At 48.2% G+C, this 18,133-nt stretch overlaps 1 protein-coding gene across 1 annotated transcript in view; it reads right to left on the bottom strand.

Moving 5' to 3' along the window:
* Nucleotides 1-16,071, bottom strand: part of ABTB2 (ankyrin repeat and BTB domain containing 2) — a 207,885-nt gene extending 191,814 nt beyond the window's left edge. Inside the window, exon 1 of the mRNA XM_032283607.1 lies at nucleotides 15,189-16,071. Within this exon, the coding sequence (XP_032139498.1) occupies nucleotides 15,189-16,071 (883 nt within the window). The remainder of the gene's footprint in view (nucleotides 1-15,188) is intronic.
* Between the last annotated feature and the right edge of the window lie 2,062 nt (nucleotides 16,072-18,133).

Raw genomic sequence — 18,133 nt, 5'->3', positions numbered from 1 at the left:
TTTTTAGACCTGTGAGAACCCAGAAAACTGGCCCCAAGTGACCCACTGCTGACCCACTCTAATGGCTGTGTTGTTGCACGGAGCTGTCCGTGATGATGGAGATGTTCTATAGCTGCATTGTCCAATATGGTAGCCACAAGCCACATATGATGAGGGAGCACAAGAAATGTGACTTGTGTGACTGAGGAAATGATTTTTTAAACCTTATTGAATTTTAATACATTTAAATACCCACATGCGGCAAGTGGCCACTGTATTGAACAGAGCAGCTCTATGGCTCCTCTCACTCACAGCTTGTCAGGTCTCCTGGGCACCACAAGATGAAAGTTCTAAGAAAACTCATGACTTCCCAGGGCAGGCCTCAGTGTGAACGGAAAGATAAAATAAATTTTTCTTACTCCCAAGTAAATGCCATTGCTCTGATCTTGGAACGTTTTCAGCTGGAAGAGAGAAATGGCCATTTCCAAAACAAATGACCTCTCCCCATTTCCACTCCTTTTAAAAGAAAAAGATTAAACATGTAAAGAGTCCCCCATTAAATTACTTAGGAAAGGTTGCCACATTTTCTGGTGACAAATGCCTTTGGCTTATGATGACATGAGGACTCAAACATGGTAGAAAGGAAAAGCCAGAAGGATAAACAAGAAGAGGCCCCACACTCTCCAAAGCATCGTAAATCAAGGAAATAGACTCAAGGAGCTAACAGCTTCCAAACATTCTTCCTCTTGAGCTATTTTAAGCAACCAATACACACAACCTTTCAGAAGCAATTTCATTCACACTAACAGACGTGAAGCAATGTGCTTCACAGGGTATTATCTTGAAACACACAGAGAAACAAATACGTACCCCACAGGTCTCAGCCCCAGCTGGCTGGCCACCCCACTGGGCGATGTTACTATTTTCAGGCCCCTAATGGCTCAGTTGTTGAGATGCAGCAAGGGATGCTTTGGCCTTGCTTCAGTTACTCTTGTCCTTTTGGGCCAATCCATTCATTTCTTTGCTCAGGAAATCACTGCATGTGCTTCGTCCCCACCCAGACCACTCCTGAGGACAGGAGGAGGAGACCACAGGGCACATGAGGACTTCAGAGCTCAAAGAGACCGGCTGTGTCATTGACTAGCAATGTCACCTGAACTTCTCTGAGCCTCAGTTTTTTTCAGCTGCAAAATGAGAGTAAGAGTATATATGATGGTAAGAATCACATAATAGGCATGAAGCACATGGGCTGGGGCCTGGTGCTTCATAAAAGTTCAACCAAGGTAGGTCTGTGCTGGGTATCAGAGTTGAGAATTCAGTCTCTTGGCTTCTCTGGCTGGGAAGGGAACATACATGGTTGAAGAGTAGAGAATCAGGGGTAAGGCTGTCTAGGTTTGAACACAGTCTCTACCACTTATTACCTGTGTGACCATGAGCAAGCTACTCAACCTCTCCGTGCCTTTGTTTCCTCCTCTTAATGATGGGAATCACAGTAGTCACTTCATCTACCAGTGGGGCAAATAACATCATATGGTGTCACTCCTGTTTTTTAAAATTAATTTATTCATTCATTCATCCATTCATTTTTTGAGATGGAGTCTCACTGACATTCATTCATTTTTTTGAGACGGAGTCTCACTCTGTTGCCCAGGCTGGAGTGCAGTGGCACAATCTCAGGTCACTGCAACTTCTGCCTCCCGGGTTCAAGTGATCCTCTTGCCTCGGCCTCCCGAGTAGCTGAGATTACAGGTGTGCTCCACCACTCCGGGCTACTATGTTGCTCCCATTTTAGATCTAGCCATGCCCTTTCCCTGTAAACCTAACAATTCAAGCTTCTCTTGAGTGTTCTTTGGTGATCCCTCCAGATGAGTGAGCCAAAGCAGCTGTGGCTGTGAAGTGAAGGAAAGTCACCATCCTGGGTGGGGCAAAAAGACATACTCCAGAGCAAGGATGCTTTCACCACTAATAATAGCTAATGCCTGCATGCTCACTATGTACCAGGCTCTCTCAGGAACGCTACCCACATGGTCTGGGCCCCATGCGAGACCATTTATCCATTTATTTCAGAATTTCTGGAGGTAGGGCCTTAAGACAGACACACACACACACACACACACACACACACACACACACACGCACACACACACTTTTATTTTTAAGCTATCCAGGTAATGCTAATGTGAATCTTGGATTGAAAACCACTGAAACAACCCTGTGAGCTAGGAACTATGGCAACCCCATTTAACAGAAGAGGAAAACTGAGGGGCAGAGACAACAGTATCTAGCTGGCAGTCAGACAGTGGCAAGCCCTTCAGACCCCATCTCTTAGCATCCCCATGCACCCTGCCCCTTCTGAACAGCAGAGGTCAAAGCATCCAACAGGCATTTGGATACTCCCAAACAATTTGGACACCACTCTAGGCTCCCATGCCTTCTCAAATCATCTAAGAGTGTTCTTTTTTTGGCCAAATTTCTGACTCAGACTTGACCTCAAGGAATCCAAAGCTGCCTGAAAAATGGAGTCTTGCTTTCCCAGAATTGAAGGACACAGACACAAAGTCACAATGATCCACAGAACAATTGGACTAATTAAACAGGCCCCATTTTGATGACAGGAAACAACAGAGTTGATGATCTTTATTAAAGCCTGCTGGCTGCCTACAAAGAAGCTAGAAAGCAAAATTCAGGGGCTCTTATGGCCATCAGCCAAAGATTATAAGACTGAATATTAAATCTCTATTGTCTGAATCTGTACGTAGCCCTGCTGTACTGAGCAAACCCTCTGGAAGGGCAAAGAAGGGCAATATTTCAATCCATCATATGACTAATGAAGTTCAAGGTGGCCTGTCTCCCAGCCAACGTCCCTTCTTTGGAGACAGGGTCTCACTCACTCTGTTGTCCAGGCTGGAGTGCAGTGGTGTGATCACAGCTTACTGCAACCTCTGCCTCCTGGGTTCAAGCAATCCTCCCACCTCAGCCTCTGAAGTAGCCAGGGCCACAGATGTGCATCATTATATGCAGATAATTTTTGTATTTTTTGTAGAGACAGAGTTTCACTGTGTTGCCCAGCCTGATCTTGAACTCCTGAGCTCATGCGATCTACCTCCCTTGGCCTCCCAAGGTGCTGGGATTACAGGTGTGAGCCACAGTGCCTGGCCCAACCTATTTGATATCTGTATGTGATTTGAGACAGACAGCCAAAACCACACTGGGATCTACAATGCAGTCCTGCTTCTTCTGTACATAGCTTTTCCCACCTCAGCCAATGGCCACTCCCTCCTTCCAGTTGCTCAGACCATGGCAACTTGGTATCACCCTTGATTCCTCTCTCATACCTCACACATCCAAGCTGTTGGCAAATGCCAGTGGCTGGTCCCGCTGCTTCCACACTTGATACTAAAGTCCATTTCCAACACAACAGAGAGCGACCTTGCTGAAATACAAGTTAGGTCAAGTCACTGTGCCTAAGTCCCTCCAGTGCCTTCCAGCTTACTCAGAACCAAAAGCCAGCCAATTGTTACATGATGGCCTACCCCACTAACCATCCCACCATTTCCTCTCCAGCCACATCTCTTGCCACCCTTGCCCCAGCCACACGCAAGGACCGTCTTGGTGCTCCTCGAACCCACCAGGAATGCTTGCTATGCCCTCTACCGGGAGCTTGCCTTCTCCAGCCAGGCTGGCCTCATGTGATTCCCCTTGCTCTGCCTCATCATCCACGCGGCCTGCACCCTGCCCTCCCTCAGGTCGCTTTTATTCATCTGTTGCATCATCAGCTCCTGGCACAGTGCCCAGTACACAGTCCTTAACAGATATTTGTTGGATGAACAAATGGATGTACCCCAAACAGAACCTGGCCTCTCCCCTACCTAGTCCTCAGGCTCCCACCCCCACCATCACCATTTGTCTCCTCGAAGACCAGTGTGGTAGAAAACACTACTTAGGATACCTTACAAGCACCCACTGGACAGGTAGGGGACATTTTGATGCCTTCTCAGAGGCAGCTCTACCTCTGAGGCCTTCTCACCTGCTACTGAATTGGGTCCCGGCATAGTCCTGGCCTGCCCAGCTTGTACTTCAGAGATTAACTCCAGAAGAACAGCTGCAAGCAACTTGCTTCCAAATTGTGTCCCCATGTAGAACTTTAATTACCCAGCTGCTGAGATGGGTTGAAGAAGAAACAACCAGGTCCCTGGCTTTCACAAAACCAACTTTTTTTTTGCTATATGTTCTGCCTCTCCAGAAGGCTTCACTGATTTTCAGCTTGGAATTTGAAGGTGGATGGGCCGACAGGGAAAAGAGACAGACAAGCCACCCCATTTCCCTAGCCTCTCATCCTGACCTGCCCATAGCCCCATTCAAGCTATGTGACGGTGAAGTAGAGCAGGGTTCAGAGCCTATATACCGCGGAGCATGGAGCTCCATGTCTCAGCCCTCAGCATTCCTGGCAGCTTGTCATCCTCAGTTACTCTCATTTTCCCTCCTCTTTGAAACACCGGCCCTGCCAACTGCAACAAACAGCATTTAAAAATATCCTGCTGGATTATACAGCTCTGCCTTCGAAATTCCTCACAATGCCTGTCTCTGTTTCAGATCGTATAAAGAAGGGTGTAGCATATTTAATTTTTTTTTTTCTCTAGCTGCTCCCCTGCTATAAATACCCAAGTCTGGGTAGGCGGGCTTCAAGCACAGGCTGTATGAAGTCACCTCGAAGCTAGATCTCACCACAGTGCCGGCCTGCCAGGGCCTGGGCGCAGCTGTCACCGAAGCATGAGGTCAGCCAGAAGCATGCAGCACTCATCTTTCTGGGGAAAGGGGCACAGGAAAACCTGAGTACAGTCATCACAGTTAATTTTAATATTAAATATTAAAAAGATGGTGTCTGGCCCTATTACCAAGCCAGGTCTTCAGAGAGCTCATCCAGTACCACCCTGGGCTGTTTGTTTCCCAAGGATACCAATTACAGTGCTCGACCTTAGGAAAATGACTGCACGGTGTCCACGTGGGGTCTAGAAACATTATCAGAGACAGAAAGGCCCTGGGGAGTGTAGTCCAACTTCTCCACACCACGGATAAGGAAACAGAGATCCAAGAGATGGAATGATTCACTCCAGGTCACCAAGGGGGCAAGCCCCACCCCAGAATTTTCTGGACCCAAGCCTCCCCTCTCTCTACTGGATTGTTCCGGATGCTCGTGGACGTATACCCGCTTGGTGGGTGAGCCCCGGGCTTGTTTATTAATAGCTCTCCACACAGCAAATACTAATTTTCATATTTAAAAAGGTACAGACTAAAAAGAGTTATAAAGGTTTCAATAAAAGCTTGGCCTCCACTACGGGGAGGGTTTTCATGCACTGAGAGGTCTGCTTCATGCTCTTTGAGGTCCAGTTTAATGTCTCCTCGACTCTAACCTTGTATGTCCAGAATTCCAACTTTGGTTTTCTTGTTAAATTTTTCCATCATGGGCCTGACTCTCCTGAGCTTACTTTAAGAAAGCAAACCATGGGCTGGGCGCAGTGGTTCACCCCTGTAATCCCAGCACTTTGGGAGGCTGAGACAGGCCGATCACTTGAGGCCAGGAGTTTGAGACCAGCCTGGCCAACGTGGTGAAACCCCATCTACTAAAAATACAAAATTAGCCAGGTGTGGTGGTATGCCTATAATCCCAGCTACTTGAGAGGGTGAAGCAGGATAATCGCTTGAACCTGGGAGGCACAGGCTGCAGTGAGCCAAGATTGCACCACTGCACTCCAACCTGGGTGACAGAGTGAGACTTCATATAAAAAAAAAAAAAGGAAAAAAAAAAGAACCCAAACCATGGGCCTCAAGTCACTAACTACAAATGACTATGTATGTATTTCTGCAGTATGTTCATGGAGTTTACCTTTGTCAAGTGACAAGAACATTACTTCATAACACTGGAGTCAGGAAAAAGACCAATGCCTGAATTATTAGCTAAGCCATTGATGACCTATCACATTTTATTATTGTCAGCAGAATTCAGCTGCACCTTAGGGACTCCAATTCAGACGACAATTGGCTATAAGGTGGTTCCATGATATTAAGCATTGAATACGCTTGAAATCTTTATTATCAATGCTCTGGAAACACATTAACTAGGAATTAAATTGTAAGCATCCCTGAGAATTGAGCTCTTAATTGTCCAAAATAATAAACCCTAAACTGGAAGTTGAATATTGTATATATTAGTCAGACTTAAAATAAAATTAAAAAACGTTCTGGGACCATCTTATCTCACCCTGTTTTATGCGGCTCTCTCCTTCCACTAGTAAGAGTCCTGCTTTGGCAAGGGTCAATCTCATGGCCTCAGTTAACAAGTTTGCCAGTCTCGACCTTCATTCTGTACTGGGATTGCTTTGGCCTAAAATGCTGTGTTCAGGGCCATGGAAGAAATGCAAAGTCAGAGCCAAATTCAACAAGAAAAGAAGGGTTGATAGAAGCCTTGTTCTTCATCCCCTCTCATCCCAAGTTTGCTCGGTTAAGGTCTTCTTTTATTATTTTTACTGCTAGGGCAGCAGACGAGTGCATTTTTGAGGTCAAGTTTTCAATCACCAAGAGGAGTAATTGGAGGTCTGGGGCCGTGGTTAAGATGAGCTAGGGAGAAGACACACTCAATTTCTGAATTATGAAAATAAGTTTTGGAAAACTCTCATCCTGCACTCTGGCAGGCTTCTTAACATCTGGATAAAAGATGTGGGAAAGCTTTCCTTTTTCCTGTGTTATCTCCACAGTTCCTGCTTGTCATGTATCTGAACCTTCCCTCCAAGCAGGAGAACTTGCTGCTCTCCAACATACACGCATTGGCTTCCAGGTCTTCGCTCACACTGTTCCCTCTGTCTGGAAGCCTCTGGAAGCTCTGCACCCCCTCCCCCCTCTGCAGTTGCAGCTCTACCTGCCTGAATCACTAGCACACCTGCCACATCCTCCACAAAGAAACTCTGACTTCCTTCCACCCACCCAGCCAGGAGTCATCTCTTCCCCTTAAGCTCCTTAATCACCAGAAGCTTCAAGGTCCCCAACTATGGCATGGAAGTTATTTATATCTACCTTCCAGAGGGGCTGGGAGGATCAAATGAAACAGCTCCAGAAAAGCACCCACAATGGGGAACCAGCGATGTAGACTAGGCAGTGGAGTCTATCTCCAGTGCTTCCCTCTTTGTTTGAAGGCAGTGACTACAAGCTTCTTTGTAACTAACTGTATACATGCTTTGCTTTCCCTCCTAGATTCTAAACACTTCTAAACTCTAAACAGGCAAGTGTCTTGTCCCCAGCTAATCTGTCTCCATTGCCTTGGATGTAGCTGGCGCTCAGTGAGTGAGCAGCTGATTATGATGCCGGCGTGGCATTTCTCGGACGTACTTGGGCTGTGTTCCCTATGTATCTCCTCCCAGTCCTGCATGCAGCTCCAAGCACACAACCAAAGCTGCAAAACCATTTAGGCCTTTTTTAAAACAAGCAAGAAGACCGCAAAGTGTGTTTACATGACAGGCCAGCAAAACACAAAACACCTGCTATGTCTGCGGCTAAGGACTTGGCGGCTGCCACAAGCGGGGTCCAATATCCACAGCAGAATTGCTCTCTGGGAGCCTGGAGCTTTGAATGTGCACTGTCGCTGTCATCCTGGCAGAGGTGGGCTTGAGCTCAGAGGGAGAGATCTCATCTCTCTGCCCACTGCCAGACCACTTGGTGTTGGGGGCAAGGGCCATAACTGAGCAGGGTGCAAGGGTGCTTTTTCCAGATTCCATAACTTCCTCCTACCTCCCAAACAAACTGTTAGTCACCAAGGAAAGCCTTGTGAATAATACCCTTCTCCCTGAGACTTGAGTCATGATTCTCCTTGCACTAGAGACTTAGGCAAAAATTAACACAATCAGTGCAACCAACACAAATTTGTTGAAAATAAGAATTAGAGGCTGGCCACCATGGCTCATGCGTCATGCATAATTCTAGCACTTTGGGAGGCCGAGGCAGTGGATCACGAGGTCAGGAGTTCAAGACCAGCCTGGTCAATATGGTGAAACCCTGTCTCTACTAAAAACACAAAAATTAGCTGGATGTGTTGGTGCACACCTGTAGTCCCAGCTGCTCAGGAGGCTGAGGCAGGAGAATCGCTTGAACCCGGGAGGCAGAAGTTGCAGTGAGCTGAGATTGTGCATTCCAGCCTGGGTGACAGAGTGAGACTCCATCTCAATAATAATAATAATAATATTTTATGTGCCAGACAGAATGCAAAGTCTCTTACAGAGACTTTTATAAAATCCTCACAACCATCCTAGGAGTTGGGTACTATTTTCAGTCCCATTTTATAGAGTGGTGTTTCACAACCAAGGGTGAATTGGCTTCCGAGGGAATATCTGGAAAAGTCTGGAGACATTTTTGATGGTCTCAACTGGTGGTGGCAGAAGGGTGCTATGAAGCATTCTACAATGCCCCAGGTAGTCCCATGACAAAATATCAACAGGGCCCTGTGTTGGAGGAAGAAACTAGGCTCGGAAGTGAAACAACTTGGCCAGGGTCACACAGCTCCCGAGTGAGGTTATGAGGAATTACAGGCAGGCAGCCCCACCCCGTGCTGTGCTCTCACCAGCAAGCCCGGCTGCATCTCTCACATCCCAGGGCACTGAGTATGCGCCGAGCACAACAGCATGTATATAAGCCCTGCATTTTACAGTAGAGGAAATAGAGACTTAGAGTGAGTTGCTTAAAGGCCTGGGTCAGTAAGAAGCAAGTAATTTGGGACTCAATTCAGACTCCAAAGCCTGGGCCCTTCAGTGCTTTAATAGGTCACTGACTCATTCTCTCTCTGTGCTCTCAACACTTAGATGGATTTAGCAGCCAGATACCACGGGAGACTCGGAGGAAATCAAGGCCCCCTTCATAAAGGCCCTTCTGCCAACTCCAGGACAGGTATACAAAGCTCCCCAAGACCAGTGACCTATACTCAAATCCCTCTTGGTGCCTTCTGTCCTTCTTGTATTCACCTTTGCTGAGCTGACTCACCCCTCCTTTAGAAGAGCATCGCAGTGGACTCTGCCACTTCTCTATTCAGCTGAGCTTATCGGTCACCAACAGGTGACACTTGTAAAGACCTCCCTGGCTCTCTGTGTCTCCTTCTTCCACCCCCAGGAGCAGCAGTGATGGCTCTTTAAAATCAATGGCACCTCCAGAGTGGAAAGAGCCAGCAAGCAGCATTTAAACAGAGTAAGAGCATCCTTTGGAGGAAGACACACCCCTGGGTGTCAGTGCCTGCTCTTTCACTGTGGTCGTGAACACTCGCTGACCTAACAAAGGTAAAGGGTCTGGACACCGTAGGCCATTAACAAACAAGATCTATAACAAGTATTGTTCTTGCTATGAGTTTGACCCTAGCTGCCATTTGAAGGCGGCCAAGTATTGACCTGTATTTGCTACCTTGGATTCTGTAATTCTTTATAAGAAAATCACAGGCTTAGAGCTTGAGCAAAATGGGACTTAGTCCTGGCCCGACCATTACTGAGCTGTGAATTCTGGACTCACACAGACCTCTCAGTGAAAGGACACACATTCACAGGATTCATATGGGGAAAGCTCACGGCTGAGAATAAGCTTGAGGTGCTGCAGAAAAGTTAGACCTATTACTACAGCTGCAGAAAAGGAGAAATAGAGGTGAAGCATCTACCCCCTGTCCTGTCTGGCAGAGGATAAATACTAACAGTGAGGTGGCATAAGGAAAATCTGAGGATGTGCAGCAAAGTGCCTCTGGTTTGTTTCATCCCATTCCTGGGATGCCAACCCAGGAATGTCTTGGCAATTGATTACCTTGGTTCACTTCTCAGACTGGAGGCAGATGGAGTGGGACACAGATGTAACCTCTTCTGAGCAATAGTCATCAACATAAATTGTCCTTCGGGGCAGCTCTGTTGGCAAGGGGGCCATTGGTATTTCCATTCTTAAGGAAAGCTTCAACTCAATCCTCCTGTTGACTTATCTGCAGTCTGCTGTACTAGTCGTCTGTTGTGAAGCCCTTCCTCTTTGAGTATCACACACTGAAGGCATTCTCCTAATCTGAAAACTCCCCCATCTCACATCTTGTACATCAAAGCCAGACTTGGGAACCCCGCTAGAAATCAGGGTAGCCAAAGTTTTAATGTAGCCCCAAATGCTGACTCTCTTCATCAATAACAACTTGGAAATTTTCTGCCTTGGTAGAAATGGGGAGTGATTCTTCTGATGTATCAAAGGAATTCAAATGTAAATTTTAAACTTGTATAGTGGAATCTACCATTTGCCCAGCATTTATAGTGCGCTTATTGTAGATACTGTGAGAGGTACAGGGAAGACTGTGAGCCCACAGTTGGATGGGAGAGACAGACACAAGCAGGAAATGGTTTAAGAATATGTCCTGGGTGCTGAGGAAGCATCACAGAGGGGTGGCTCTTCCAGTTTGAGGAGTCAGGTATAGCTTCAGAAGGAGGAAGTGGAACAACCCTACCTTGTTCCTCTTACTACTTAAGGCTGGGATTGCCTTTCTCAGGCATGCAAGAAAAAAAATAATAAGTTTTCATTTCCAAAGCTTGCTTTGTTTCAGTTTTACCAAGTCTCTTGGCTTTAATAAAATAATTAAAGAAATGGGAAGCTGCCTTCATCCTTCAGATGACCCAGGTGTGGAAACTGATTAAACAATACCTAACAAACTCAATTGACCCTTGCTGCTTCACCTGATTCTCTCAGTAGAAATTCATCCTACAGTGTCATCGCTAAATGAGTCCTACAACCGGAAGAGGTTTTATCCCTGCTCTACATGCAGCCCTTTTCTTTCTCAGCTGTAGGTGAGATGCTGAGACTTGTCTCAGCTGGTGAATAACTGAATAATTTGGAAAAGTCTTCAGTCACTGTTTTTGGCCTAAAGGTTCTTAGTAGTACTGATATTACTGGCTCTTACTAATAAACCTTCAAAGAAGCCTTCCTTGACTGCCATTTAAATTAGTCCTGTCACACCATCCCATTAGCCTGCCCTTAAAAAAAATTTTTGTAACAACATTTACTACTAAGAGTAAATCCTTACTTGTTTACTTTTTCTCATTTCCTCCACTGGATTATAAGCTTCATTAGAGGAGGGCTTTTCCCCCTTTCACCACTTAGTCCACAGCACTTTTAACAGTGGTGGGTACAGGGTCAGTGCTCAATAATTGTTGAATGAATATACTATTTATTGAGCATTTACTATGTACTAAGATCTTTAAATCTATCTTCTAAGTTAATTCTCATACCAACCATATAAGCTACATGCTCTTATTACATCCCATCTTGCAGATGACAAAATTGAAGGTTAGAATGGTTAAGAAATTTGCGTCAGGCCACTCATGTAAATGGCAAAGGTATGTATGGTCAGGCATGATGGCTCATGCCTATAATCACAGCACTCTGGGAGGCTGAAGCGGGAGAATTGCTTGAACCCAGGAGTTTAAGGCCAGCTTGGGCAACATAGCAAGACCCTGTCTCTACAAAAATAAAATTTAAAAAGTTAGCTGGTGTGGTGGCATGTTCCAGCTACTTGGGAGGCTGAGGCAGGAGGATTCCTTAGAACCCAGAAGTTAAAGGTTGCAGTGAACTATTTGTTTGTCCCACTACACTCCAGCCTCGCTAACACAGCAAGACCCTGTCTCTAAATAAATAACAAAATAAAATAAATGGCAAAGGTAGACTTCAAACCCTCATGGTGAAGCCAAAGTCTTGTGCATGTTACACTAGGATACTGCAATCCTTTTGTACACCCTGGATACTTCTTTGGAACAAGAAATATTCTCACCAATATCCCATCATTTCATTGAGAATCTAGAAATTGAATAGGATTTTCTAAAATGCCACAGACACTCACAAAAGCTTAGTAAGAAAAATGACCAGGAGGAAACCTGGCAGCAATGCTTAGCATTAAACTCACATACGGGGAGTGATGGGGGATGGGAGGAAGAGAGGCGAATAGGGAGGGAGATGAGTGGATGCGAAAAGTTTCTATTTTCTGCAAACTCCCTGTTTATAAATACTACTCTACTAAATTGGTTTCCCTACCACCCTAAGGAAGTCATGAAGATATCATCATTTCATGGCATTGCCATGGGATTGGGGACATCAATACCAAATGAGCAACAGTATATAACTCCTGCTGCTCTACGGAGCTAGGATCATGTTTTATAAACATTGCAGAACTTTTATTATCCATCTTTTGCTGAGCAAAACCATATTCATTCTGCATTCTGAGTAATGGACAGGAATAGATGGATTAGAGCCCTTAAATTCTTAGTTGGAAGACATTAAGTTTAAAAGCCCTATACAGCTGAGTCAAATGCATGTGCCCATGCTGTATAATTAGCAGGCATAACAACAATAAATATATAATTTAAAGGGAAGACCAGCAGGACAAAAATTCTAACCAGCACTCTCCCTCCCATATGCAGTCATTCCCCAGTTGGTCTTCAGCTGTGTAAACTGTAACCTTGCTGGCCTTGGGGTAATTTTAATATAACAAAGGTTTGGGCCACTCCATTTTGTTCCTAAGCAGTTTATGCTTCCCTCTGAAGCCAGCTTTCAGGCATAAGTAATTCATTGCCCCTCTACTAAACATTCATTTCACTTTGTCTAAAGGGACTTAATAAATCAGCCTGGTTATTGTTTAGTGTGGCCACCCCCTGGTTTTCATGTATAAAAAATGAGCATCCAGTTGCTAAGTGGAAGTGAATGGTCACCTCGCCTGCAAGTGAGTTCCCTGGAGACTTGAGAATGTACAGAGGGAGACACTTTGGCTCTGAGCATCCAGGGAGCTTTGTTGTCTGCCACAGAGAATCTTGCTGTCTTGACTACCAAGGCTTAAGAAAGATTGTTTGGAAAGGGGAGGGGGTAAGGAGGAGGTTAAAACATGGGGTCATGGCTGGGTGTGGTGGCCCACACCTATAATCCCAACACATTGAGAGGCTGAGGCAGGAGGACTGCTTGAGCCCAGGAGTTTGGAACCAGCCTGAGCAACATAGCGAAACCCTGTCTCTATTAACAAAAAAAAAAAAAAAAAAAAAAGAGGGAGGTGGGTCAAAAGCCCAACTTTATAAAGGAAATTCCAAGGAATGCTGGCCCTAGATAAGAAATAGTTATTTGGTTGGAAGCCCTTTAGCAGAAGATGCCTGTTTTTTTTAGCAGTTTCTGGCTACTTTGCATCTTCAGGGTGTCCTGGGCAGGGAGTTGCTCTTCCTTCCTTCAATTTGCAGTTAGAAAAGCTGGGAGAAGCTTCTCAATGTGCTGGGCACCTGTTCTGTGTGAAAGATGCGGTTTTGTTTTGCATCTACAGTTCCACCCTTATTCTGGTTTGTCTTATAGGGTTAGGTCATCAGTCTTTTCTCCTAGGAGCCTTTACTTCTTTGAGTTCAGTTTGGGCCTCCCCTCAGCCAAAAGTATAGACTTCTTTCCCTCAGTTATGACAACTGGATGGAAATCCCCCTGCCCCCCACTTCCTGCCCTGGAGCTGGTGTTCCCAGTGCTGATGCCATAAACCTGAAGCACAACAAGCAGCTCTGACATCATCAACTGAGATTCGGGACTGACCTTAGCTCTGACCTAAGAGGAAGAAAATTAACAAGCAAATGCTCTTCAATTCCCAGCATCTCCTTTGGCAGTGCCAGAATTTAAAAACAAAACCAATAAATGTCAAAGTAAGCCATGTTGGGTATATAGAGTGTCTTCAAAATGGACGTAACATGTCAACTGTTCTCAAAAACTGGACGAGAAGATCAAACTCAAATATGGGGAGTTATAGAGATCTTATACTTATCTTATAGCATAAGATCTCAGAGCTATAGTCTAGTAAGAAAAACAAAACAACCTCCCCCCAAAAAACTGTTTCTTCTCCACCGGTGGCTAAAACCTTAAAGAAGCCTACCTGGATTCAAATTCCGGTTTTGCCATTTAACATCTGTATAATGTTGGGCAGATAGATTATTTTGCTGGGTACCTTACTTTCCTTGTCTGTAAAATGGGCATAATACTATACAGTAAGTACCTATCTAATAGGCTTGCTAGGAGCACCTGAGTTAAATATAAAGTGCTAAGAACAACGATGACACTTTTGGTGTTATTTTATATTTCAGCTATCATGATTATGTTAAACCACATTTTGACTTCTTTTATCCCTTTCCAGCTTATGCCCCCCAAATGACCTTCCAATCAGATTATAAGGTTATTTAACCGTAATACTATTCTGAACAGTTTATGGTGCTGATTCCTGAAATTGAAGTCTCGTTGGCAGTTTGCAGTTGAATGCAATGTCACATCCCCTAACATTGTCAGGGAATAGGTCGAGTGCTTTGCTTCCATCTTTTGCACTAAATCCACACCATTTTCAGAGAAGTGCAACCACCTACCGGTTCCTTTCCCAGATTTGACACCGTGCGGTTACCTATCCCTCCATATCTCTTCCCTTTGATGGGCCATCATTCTTTTCTAGAAGGAACATTTAATACAATGCAAGGTTTTAACCAATGGCTCATTTGGTTGGTGACAGCTTGGAAAATCAGACCCCAGGAGACAATCTGTGTTACTTTCCTAGGAAGGGGAGTCAAGGGTTCCCAGGTTTCATCATTCCTGGTCACCACTACCCTTCTATCTCCCAAGAGAGCGCCTGACGGCGTCCTTCAGCCCAGCAAAGCACAAGGCGCAGCCTCAGATCTTAGGCTTCCTACTCCCCTCCCCCATCTCATCAAGGCTCAGATCTTTAAGTTGGGACCCTTTGGCTGCTGCCATCGGGCTGGGGAAAACTAGGGGGCGGAATCAGTCAATCTGCACAGCTGCTGGAGAAGGACAGCAACTAGAGACCTAGTCAAGCCCGGCAAAGAGCTACGGGGCAGTAAGTTTCACTTCAAGAGAGGTTCAGGAATGGCTTGGTCAAGAGGTTCATTCTCACCCAATCAACGAACAGCACCAAGATCTTAGTGACAATGCCCCGCAGAACAGGGTGGAGATCATTCACGACTTTATCCTCCGAAAATCAGTTACGCTTAGGACAATCTCCGACAAGTGCCATTAAATGAACCCATCCTCAGACCAAACGCTTTCTCCCAAAGTACTGGCACGGCCACCAGCTTTGTCCTAGGAAATGCACTCCCCCAGTAGCCCAGGGCGGGATTTCTCGCCTACCCCGTCTGCCGGTAGGAGGCCCGCGCTCTTACCATTGGCGTTCTTGCCGCAGATAAGATGCTCATAGGGCTGCAAGACGCCCCAGAGCTCTGCGTCGTTGTTGATGACCATCTCCAGGGCCTCAGCAGACACCTCCCCGCCTCCGGCCCCTCCGCCTTCAGGGCTCTGGCTGGCCAGAACCCTGGCCCGGATCTCCTCCACCAGATTCTCCATGCAGGCGGTGAGCGAGATGGCTGCGTACTCGTGGATGCGTACGGAGATGCGGGTGTCCACCATCCAGCGGAAAAAGCGGCCCACTGAGAAGGTGAGGCCGCAGCGCGCGGACTTGCCCCGGCGCAGCCCGTCGCCTGCGCTCATGCTGTACAGGGACAGCGCCTTGACTGCGGCCAGCGCGCAGCTCTCAGCCAGCGCCCAGCTGTGCACCAGGCGCACGGCGCTCTGCACCTCGAAACGGGTGCACTTGGCGTGCAGCACACTCAGGCGCTGCGCCTCGCGGGCCACGCGGATCAGTGCCCTGCGGAGCAGCCCGGCCAGGCGCCTCACAGCCTCGGCGGAGAACTGGGGCAGCCGCCGGCCGCCCGCGCCTTTGCGGAGCACCCGGGCCACGTCTCCCTCGGTCCAGGGGAACTCCTCCAGCTCGGGGAGCCGCGGGCAGCGTGAGAAGAGGTCGGCCACTTCGGGGTCCTCGGGCAGCACCGTGTTCACCGTGTCCCAGCTGTTGTGGCGGCTGTTCATGGAGCCGGAGTAGCACCACCAGGCCGCCCCGCGGTGCTGCTGCGCCGAAGAGTTGAGCGCCTGCGAGTTGGACTTGGAGGACGAGAGGCTGAGCGAGCGGCACGAGTCCCCGGCCCCATACCCGGAGTCCAAGGTCAAGTCCTCCAGCGTCTTCAGAGTCGAGCTGTACGTCCCGGCCATGGGGAGCCTGCCGGGGGCGGCGTCGCCGAGCGAGGGGCGCTCACAACTCCATGCCCTCTTCTCCAAGTGGGCAGAAACAGGCTCTAGGCTCTCCGGGCCGCCCTCCTTCCTCTCTGCGCCGCGGGGCTCGGCGTCCGCATTGCCTGCCCGGAGGCCGCGGGAAGGTGGGCGAGATCCGTGGCCAGCCGGAGCCCCACGCGCCCGGTGTCCCAACTCGAAGCTGTCACTGGAAAGACCCCCGCCGTTTCCCCTCGGGTCTCCCCCTGTCGGCCTCTAATTCCCGCAAGCAGAGTGTCAGTCCTCCACAGAGAAGGAATCCCGGGGGAACAGGGAGGCGGCGGCGGCGGCGGCAGAAGGAGGAGGAGGTGGCGGCGCGGGGAGCAGCGCTAGCCCGGGACCAGCCTGCGAGAAAGCGCTCTGCAAACTTCTGTGCGGCGCCGGCCCGCGACACAGCTGGGTACCCGGGGGCGGCCGACATGTAAATAACCCCTGGCGGCTTACCAATCGGCGGCCGCGATGGGCGGGGATGCACCAATGATCTCCGAGGGGGCGGTCACTATGCAGATTTCTCTCTGCCGCGGGTGAAACCCCGAGGCGGCGGAGGCGGGGCTGGAGGCCGAGGGTGGGGCGCGCGGCTGGGATGGGGGTGGGGATGGGAGTGGGGTTGGGGGAGGGGAAAGGGCGAGCCGGCGAACTGGGAGGTGGAGGTGGAGAAGAGAAAGCAGCGGTCGAAACGATAGCTCCGGAGCTGACAATTTAAAGAAAATGCAAAGGAAAAGCCACAGTGCGCTGCCACCTTCCCACCACCCAGGCTTTGGGCGTTCGCTGCTCGCTTTCGAGCCCTCCGCAGCCAGGCGTGCCGGGGTGGGGGCCGGGAGAATGGGGAGGGCCCCAGCCAGGCGCCCCACCTCTCCCCCACCTTCGCCAGGCCCCTCCCGCAATCCGAGAGGAAACGCTGGCTGTGTTTGGAGGGAGGTGGGACGTCCCTGCCTCTCTTCCCAAGTCCGTCAGGTTTCTCTGAGCGGCTGTGCCGGCTCCAGTCGGGACAGAATTTCTTCACCTGGGATCTGATCCATGGACGAGTCCCAGGAGGCCTGTGAGTGCCTCCGCCCAGCTGCAGTTTCACCTGCAGTTTTCTGAGTGCCACTGTGGGGAGGGGGCCCCAACTTTTGTCAGAATCTCAAGAGGATCCGTGACTTCCCTGTTACCGCTGTGTGAAGATACCACTTGCTGTCAGGTGGATCCTATTTGTCCGAGCTAGAGAGCGTTCTTATAGGAAGAATGAGAAGGTGGCAGCGCCGTCTCTAGCCCTGGCCTGCTCTCAGAATACCTAGCTGGGTGCACGTGTTCCCCTCCTAACGCTTGCCGGTGGGCGAGCCGTATGCTTCAGCGGAACCCAGTTTATTCCGGGGTACAATGAGTGGCTGACCGGGGTACAAAGAGCAGCGCCGGTGCCAACCTGCCTTGGGGCGGGTGTCCCAAGCGGGCCGCCAGAGCGCTGTTGGTTCAGCAGCCCCAGGCCCGGTCCAGGCACGTCCCGCTGCTACCCTGTGGCTACTCATTCGCACCTGCGCGAACCGACATATGCCCCCTCCACTGGAACCGAAGACTCAAGTGGGGGATTGTGCGTTTGCTCTCCCCAGGTCAGCCTCTCCGACTCCTGAATGGCTTCTTTGTGTTGCATTTTACATAGTTCTGACCTTGGGCCGTGAGTTGGATATGAACTAGAAATGTCTGGTTTGTCTCTCTCCTTAAATTAATGGCCTTTACCCCCAGTGAAACTGCTTTTTATTTGGCAGTTTCGCTTACTTTTTTTCTTTCCGTGGGTCTTTATTTATGCAATGTCGCCGCCTGATGGTTAGAATTGGGAACAGAGTCAAAGATGGAAGTACTGTAATCTCAGACAGAAAAGTTTGCAGAGATCAAATTAACAAAAGAGAACGCAGTCACACTTTACAGATGTGAAATCAGAAGTTAAAGTAGGCGATGAGGTCCAACTTTTCAAAAATACAAAACCAAATTTTATGCAATTAAAAACTTTATTGGGGAAATATAATAGTAA

Source organism: Sapajus apella, unplaced genomic scaffold (genome assembly GCF_009761245.1).
Source record: "Sapajus apella isolate SASKATOON/1434 unplaced genomic scaffold, GSC_monkey_1.0 scaffold14, whole genome shotgun sequence".
Lineage (NCBI taxonomy): Eukaryota > Metazoa > Chordata > Mammalia > Primates > Cebidae > Sapajus > Sapajus apella.
The sequence above is the reverse complement of the archived record's forward strand: the minus strand, read 5'-3'. Positions and strand labels throughout refer to the sequence as shown.